Here is an 8,528-nt window from a genome sequence, read left to right on the forward strand (position 1 = left end):
TCACCTCAGACCATGACACTGATAAATGGGAGCTGTGACGCACCAGCATTGGTCAGGTCAGGACACATCTAGGAAAGAGCAGCTGGGTGGTGCCTGGTCCACCAAAATGTCTCCACCTGGATTTACCTGAGCACACAGGTAGGAGCCTCCTATTGGATGATGACTGCAACAGGTCCTTTACCCCAACGATGAGCTACTTCTCATTCCCTAAACAACCAGGTAGAAAGACACATCTGGTGGTGGAGAAGATGTTGGTCTGTGTGAGAAGGGTCAGATCATCGGCGTCAAGCAGAGAAAACATCTGAGAAGAAGAAGAAGAAGAAAATATCATTTCTATAGCGCCTCTCAAGATAAAAATCATGAGGCGCTTCACAAAAACAAAAAAAAACTGTAAAAATATAAAAAAGAATTTAGAAAATGTTTAAAAATATATTTAAAATGAGCAAAAATAGACAATTGGGATTTAAAAGAAAATACGTTAATAAAGAGAGAGAGTGAACAGGAAAGAGGGAAACCAGTGGATCCTGAGGAAGGTGGAATAGGTGGGAGAGCAGAATAAAGAGAGAGAGGTGAAGAAGGTCATACAAAAGCCAGCTTGAACAATTGAGTCTTCAGCTGCTTTTTAAAGGAGACCACTGAGTCCACTGATCTCAGGCTCAGGGGGAGAGAGGTCCAGAGTCTGGGGGCCACAGCAGCAGATGATCTGTCACCTTTGACCTTTAGCCTGGTGCTATACAACCAGTAGGCTTTGATCACTGGACCTCAAGGACCTGCTGGGGGTGTAGGGACTAAGAAGATCACCAATGTAAGATGGTGCTTGTCCATGTAAGGCCCTATAGACCAGAACCAGGATCTTGAAATGAACCCTGAAGTTGACTGGCAGCCAGTGAAGCTGGAGGAGAAGCGGGGTGATGTGGGTGCGTTTGGAGGAGATGCAGAAACCGGGTTCAGAACTGTCCAAAGCTTTATTAAACCTGGTCTGATGAGTCCAGATGGACCCTGGTCCAGAGTGATGGTGCATCAGGGTAAGAAGAGAGGCAGATGAAGTGATGCACCCATCATGCCTACTGTACAAGCCTGTGGGGGCAGTGCTATGATCTGGGCTTGCTGCAGGTGGTCAGGTCTAGGTTCAGCAACAGGAAGTGCTCCAAGAATGAAGCTGAAAAGTTTGTGAACCACTGATCTAAACAACTTCAACCAACACAAACTAATTCAGTCACATTTACTCATACTCTTTAATCTCAGTAAAACCTTCCAAAAACCACCAGACCCACTTACGACAGACGCTACAACTGATTAGCATTTGGAGTCAACATGTCTCAAGATGGCCGCCACAGCTAACTAATATCAGCCTACACAAAAGCAGCCATGGCTATTTTGTAAAATACGACTGAAATTCACTTTTGGTTCTCTAGTTTTAATGTTGTTCATCATAACCTCAAATAGGGTTAGGGTTAGGGTAACACATGAAACCAGAAAATAATTTTATAAATGGTCTGAATAAAAGATGAGAATTGGTTCTGATGGTGTGTTGGGGTTGGGCCTGCCGAGCTGTAATGGGGGGGGGGGGGGGATGATAGGACCTGACAGGCTGAAATGAAACACACATCCAGATGTGGCGGACTGGCAGACAGGAGCTGCTCACTTCTGGGAGCTGGAGATTAGGTTGACTCCAGCTCCACATTCCAGCCTCTGCAGGACTCTGAATCCTCCCTCTGCTCCCCACTCATGTCTGAGCCTACCATGGGAGATGAAGCTCACGTTGTTAGCGTGTTCTGATCTGTAATTAGTTTGGACCAGAACCGTGGTGTTACAAGGAGGTGAGATAGTCAAACTGGAGCTCTGGAACCAGATTGAAACCAGAGAATTAATTAATTCAATTCAATTCAGTTTATTTCTATAGCTCCAAATGAAGACCAGCGTCGTCTCAAGGACCTTCACATGGTAAACAATACAGGTCAGGTCATTAAGCCAATCAGTAACAAGTTTCCTATATAAGGAACCCAGCAGGTTGCATCGAGTCACTGACTAGTGTCAGAGTCTTTACAGCAATCCTCATACTAAGCAAGCATGCAGCGACAGTGGAGAGGAAAACTCCCTTTTAACAGGAAGAAACCTCCAGAGGATCCTGGCTCAGTATAAGCAGCCATCCTCCACGACTCACTGGGGGTGGAGAAGACAGAGCACGTACACACACACACACACACACACACACACACACACACACACACACACACACACACACACAGGTTATATTGTGATTTCTTAGTAAATATTCTATTTGGTGAGAGATAAACTTTATTGTATTTATCCTAGTGAATCAATAATTAAACAGGTAAACTAGTAGTAGCACATTCAATGTGAAAGGGAGTAAAAAGTTATTATCAGGAGAGGGAGAATGTTTAAGTGGTTAGCAGCAGTGTGCTTGTCGATGGCCCCCTCCATGAGGCCACCACAGCTCAGCAGAACATCGTTGTAGCTTCTTCTGGGGAGAAAAACACTTAGAGAGAAAATAAAGTTAACAGCTGAAATAGCAGGAAATAATACAGTTAAAGAGCAGACTGTAGAAGAAAGCAGTAGAGTGTGGAAAGTGGTCAGTGTATCCTCCAGCAGTCTAAGCCTATAGCAGCATAACTACAGAGATAACTCTGGATAATCTATCCTATTTAGATGGAGGCATGTTGGAGGCAGGGCAAGGGAGAGCCGTCTTTACCGACTGTACTTTCCACCTCCCTCTACTCCCCCACTTGTCCAGATTTAGGCTAACATCAGATTTTAACCATAGGCCCTATCAAATAAAAATGTTTTAAGCCTATTCTTAAATGTAGACAAGGTGTCTGCCTCACGGACTAAAGCTGGGAGCTGGTTCCACAGGAGAGGAGCCTAATAACTAAAAGATCAGATCAGATCACTGATGTATGATGGAGCTAGATTATTAAGAGCTTTATATGTGAGAAGAAGGATCTTAAAATCTATTCTGAATTTAACAGGTAGCCAATGTAGGGAAGCTAAGACAGGAGAGATATGATCTCTCTTTTTAATTCTCATCAGAACTCTAGCTGAAGCTTCCACAAGAACGTGCCTTTGAAGGATTCCTCCCTCCTTTGGATTTCAGTGTTTGTTTTATAAATTAAATAAATCTCAATTTATATATTTCCTGTTTTTGTTCATGTCCATGTATTTCCTTTTTTTTCACATTTTTATCACAATTTGTACTTCTCTATTTTATATATTTTTTTATTAATTAAAAAACATTTTTAATTTTTTGTTCTTGTGAAGCGCCTCACGATTTTTATCTTGAGAGGCACTTTATAAAAGACAGTTTCTGCTGGCTCTGTCTGCCCAAGTTATAAAAATACCCCATGAGAAAATTATTCTGTAATGTGTTCATTTATGTTACATGTAATAATATGATTATTTGGTAATCAGGATATTTTGTTTGTATTCATAAATATGCAACAAATTTTCATAATTAATATGCTCTGAAGCATTGAATACAGTTCATTTTGTTATTAGATCATTTCATTGTTCTACAGAAAGGTTAAAAAAAGAAACTAGGAAGTCCCTGTGATTGTTTGTAAGCTAAAACCAAGGTGTTTAAGTTTAGCAGATTTATGATTTTCTCACGAGAAGTGAGGAGAGAGAAGAACGAGAGGAGGGAGAAAGGAAGCGCGAAGGAGAATCGTCAGATGGCCGTGGAGAGAGACAAAAGGAGCTCGAGGAGAACTTATAAAAGGCCGGGTGCGGAATCATATCCAGCCTGGACGATTGTTCTTCACACCAGACAATCGTGGAAGAGTTTGTGGACGATGTATGCAGTGGGAGAGCGAGTTTTAACCGGTTACAGTGGAGGTCGGAGGAGCTAAGCTACACTAAAGTTTCGCTGCAGCTGTCGGAGCCGCACGGGACGAGTGTGACGCACGGATCCAGCCACTCACCTGCACCGTGGGAAGAGAGCCAGGGAAGTTGGGACCCGGCATTGTTTTCCGCGATTGTGGGGACCACGGAATACCTCCGACTGGTAGGATTAAGGGTTCCATTAAGGGATATGAGCTCCAACGCGCGCCACCAAACTTAAGGCAAGCTTGCATAAAACATAAAGAGGGCACTCTAAAACTTCTAAAAAAAAATTACACAAACAAACTAAGGGAAAACTAAACACGGGTTAACTTACTGTAATTTGGAACTAGTTTTTTGTGTTTATCATTCTCATTTGGTTAATACAGATACTCAAAATCTATTTCATTGTGTGTTAGTGTTTTCTTTATCCAGATGTACCCTGGGAAACAAAAGTAATTTGAGATTAAAGGGTAACTAGACTCAATAGCCAGTACCATATTCTATCAAGCCAAGTGGTGAAAGGGTTAGATTTTGGGGGGCTCGTCCGGGATTTTGTGCAGTTGTGTGAACACTGTTTCGATCTTAAGTTGAATTTCAGTTAGTGGACTGAAATAAATGTTTGGGCATTAAGCTACGGTACTAATTTGTTGTGTTTCCTGATATTTCTTCACAAAATGGATGCAGTAGAAATGAAAAGGTGGTGTAACGAATATCAGTTACTGTCTGCTAATGCCATAGTTCTGAGTGGTGTTTCTGATGTGACAGACGATGTTTTACTTGCAGCTCTTGGCACAGTCAAGGCTTTTGGAAAGTCCAAAATAGTAGATAAACGCACAGATGCGACTACCAAGTCTGACTTTGTACTTGTTACAACCTCTGCCAACGTGACTGGACAGACGTTACCGGATGATGTCGGCATTCCTGGCGAAGTTGGTCCATGGCCTGTTCATGTGCTGCCTGTGCTTCCAAAATGTGAGAAGTTTCAAGCTAAGCTGCTGACATTCCTTCGTAGTGAGGGCAAGAGCATTGCTGATGTTAAAGGACTGTTAGACCCTACCCCTTTAGATGTAAACAGTGCTCTCGTCAATGCCATCAGCTCTCTTGTGGACAAGTGCAACTCTTCACCTGCTGATACTCAAAGCTACAGAAAGCTGCGGATGTTCTCAGGGGTGATACCGACCCCTAGTGGAGAAGAGGAGTATGATGCTTGGGCAGAGCAAACTACACACATGCTGGAAGAATGGCAGAGTGGGGACAATGTTAAAAGACAAAGGATTTTGGAGAGTCTAAAAGGTCCCGCTGCTGACATAATGAGATTCTTGCGAGCACAAAATCCCAATGCCACATCAAATGATTATATGCAAGCATTGGAAACAGCATTTGGAACCACTGAAAGTTCAGCCGACCTCTTAGTCAGGTTCAGACACAAATTTCAAAGCGAAGGAGAGAAACTGTCAGCATACCTGCTACGACTGGATAAACTGCTGCACTGTGTTCTCCGGAAGGGAGGCTTACAGTAATCAAACATGAATCGACGTCGTACTGTGCAGGTTGTACCAGGTGCCTTACCACAGGATATGGTTGCACTGCACATACGCATGACACATAAGCTAAGAGAACCTCTAACTTTCAGTGAACTTCTGAAGGAAGTCAGAGAGGAAGAGGATATGCTACAAAGTAGAAATGACACAAAGAATGCTGTGATGTCAAAAGCAGTTACTTCTGTTACAAAGACCTCGCCAGAGATTAAACCTGACCATGAGATGGAATGACTCAAAAGTGAACTCCAGGCAATCAAAGCTGAAATGAACAATCTAAAAGTTGTGAGTGTCGCCGCAGCTACAGCTCAGCCTGAAATGCTGAGTACAAACTATGAATATGCAAGTAAAAGTAAGTACAAGGGGAATTCACCTGCATCAAGATTCAAGACAAGTTCCGAGATTCCTCCAGGGGTTTCTTGTTATAAATGTGGAGAAGACGGTCACTACATGCGGGAGTGTAACGGCACAGAAAACCTTCTAAGAGTCAACAAACGTCTTATCAAACTGACAAAGAAATTGGGAAACTACCACGGGGCTCAGTAGTGGAATGGCCTGAAGTCCCGCTGGTGAAGACACATTCCAAGAGCAACAAAACAAAGGAAGAAGTAGACAACACTATTCCCAAAGGCTTAGTTGGCCCTAGTTCTGCTGTGTCAGTACAGGTTGAAGGCATTTACATTAAAGCCCTTCTGGATACTGGGTCTCAAGTCATGCTGCTGTACAGATCCTTCTATGACAGATACCTGACACACCTGCCGTCGACACCTATTAGTGCTCTGCAGATATGGGGGCTCAGTCCTGCCAATTATCCATATGATGGCTATTTGTCACTTAAGCTGGAGTTCAGGGAAGCAGATGTTGGCGTGGCAGAGACCATTGATGCCCTTGTGCTGGTTTGCCCTGATCCAGTTGTGAAAGACAATGCAAATATGTTGGTTGGCACAAACACCCCCACTGTGAGAAGACTTATGAAGAGTTACAAGGACCCAGATGGAGAAAATATCATCACAGCAAAACATATCCACCCTGCTTTCAAAAGGCCCTTGAGGAAAGCGCAAGATCCCCATTTGAAACTGACACCTACAGAAGAGGATCTGTATGGTTTGCACAACCAAAACCAATAACATTACGCCCCGGTGGTGTGGCAAGGGTAAAAGGTGTGCCCAAGTTTCAAGGGGTTCCAAGCACTCAAGCTATTTTGGTGGACTCACCTGATGATCTTGCAGAGGAACCAAGGTTTCCAGATCAGCTTTTAGTGAGGCCGGAACTGCATCCGATCACTGTTGTGAGCTCCAAGAAGATCACTTTACTGGTCAGAAACAACTCAATGAAAGAGATCTCACTTACCAGAGGCATGCCAATTGCCCACCTCTTCCCAGTTGATGTGATGCCCTCAGCTGCTACCAGGAAAGAGATCAGTCTCAAGCCTTCCGAGGAACTGACCCCAACCTCCTTCGATTTTGGAGCCTCGCCTGTCCCGGAGGAGTGGAAAGAAAGACTAGTGACTAAAATGATGAAACGCAGTGAAGTTTTCTCTACTCATGAGTTTGATGTAGGCTGCAGTAAAAGCACAAAGCATACAATCAAAACTGCTGATGACAAGCCTTTTCGAGAAAGGTCCCGTCGCCTACCACCTGCTGATCTGGAAGCCCTCAGAGAGAATCTGTTGCAGTTGAAAGGTGCTGGCATCATTACAGAGTCACACAGCCCATACGCTTCACCTATAGTGGTGGTGAAAAAGAAAACTGGCAAGCTCAGGATGTGCGTGGACTACAGAACACTAAATAAGCGCACTATCCCTGGTCAGTACACAGTGCCCAAGATAGAAGATGCACTTACTTGTCTCAATGGGAGCAAATGGTTCACTGTTTTGGATCTGAGGAGTGGATATTACCAAGTTCCTATGAGCGAAGCAGACAAAGAAAAGACAGACTTCATTTGTCCACTTGGTTTTTATCAGTTCGAACGGATGACACAGGGAGTGTCGAGTGCCCCCGCAACATTTCAGTGGATCATGGAAAGGACGGTTGGAGACATGAACCTGCTAGAAGTGTTGGTCTATTTGGATGATCTAATAGTGTTTGGCACCACACTTGAGCAGCATGAACAAAGATTACTAAAGGTGCTTGACCACCTGAAAGAGGAGGGCCTTAAGCTGTCATTGGATAAATTCCAGTTCTGACAACCGTCGGTGTCCTATGTTGGACACATTGTGTCCAATGAAGGGGTGTCTACCGATCCAACAATGACTGAAGCAGTCACTTCCTGGCCCAGACCAACCACTGTAAGCGCCCTACGATCCTTTCTTGGATTCTGCGGGTATTACAGACGCTTTGTCAAGGACTATTCCAAAGTTGCTTTCCCATTAAACCAACTCTTGTCTGGCTACCCACCTCATGGGAAGAGGTTCAACAGAAACCAGAAACCGATCTATCTCAATCCGTCGGAGCCATTTGGGTCGAGGTGGGACGAGAAGTGTGAAGCTGCGTTTGAGGGGTTAAAGCACCGACTTACAAACGCTCCAGTGTTAGCCTTTGCCGACCCACAGTTACCCTATGTGCTACATGTCGACGTTAGCAGAGAAGGTCTGGGTGGTGTTTTGTATCAAGATCAAGGTGAAGGACTAAGACCAGTCGCATTCATTAGTCACAGCTTAACCCCATCCGAGCGTCACTATCCTGCACATAAGTTGGAATTCCTTGCATTAAAGTGAGCTGTAGTTGACAAACTGCATGACTATTTGTATGGTACAAAGTCTGAGGTCAGAACCGATAACAATCCTTTGACCTATGTCTTGACATCGGCTAAATTAGAAGCGACAGGTCACCGTTGGCTTGCAGCATTGTCAACATATGATTTCAGTCTCAAATACAGAGCTGGGGCTCAGAATATTGACGCTGATGCCTTATCAAGGTGACCACTTTCTGACCAAACTGTTGGAGGGCAATGGACTGGTATTTCTGCAGATTGAGTGAGAGCTATGTGTCAGATGTCAACGATGACCAAAAAAGCTATTTGTTCTGACAAGTCAGTTGATCATTTAGGCATCTCTATGCAAGCAATCCCAAAGGCTTATTGCAACCTGTCTGCACTCAGTGTTAAGGAAATGCCTATCCTGAACCCCTCGGAGCTCTCAGCACCTCAACA

The 8,528-nt window shown here is 44.0% G+C and overlaps 1 protein-coding gene across 1 annotated transcript; it reads left to right on the top strand.

The window, feature by feature from the left end:
• Positions 1-4,514: 4,514 nt before the first annotated feature.
• On the top strand, positions 4,515-5,612 carry LOC129162057 (paraneoplastic antigen Ma1-like). The gene is made up of 2 exons (XM_054738561.2): positions 4,515-5,356; positions 5,474-5,612. Exons 1-2 carry the CDS (start codon positions 4,515-4,517, stop codon positions 5,610-5,612), a joined length of 981 nt encoding a protein of 326 aa, XP_054594536.2.
• The last annotated feature ends 2,916 nt before the right edge of the window (positions 5,613-8,528 follow it).

Source organism: Nothobranchius furzeri, chromosome 15 (assembly GCF_043380555.1).
Source record: "Nothobranchius furzeri strain GRZ-AD chromosome 15, NfurGRZ-RIMD1, whole genome shotgun sequence".
Lineage (NCBI taxonomy): Eukaryota > Metazoa > Chordata > Actinopteri > Cyprinodontiformes > Nothobranchiidae > Nothobranchius > Nothobranchius furzeri.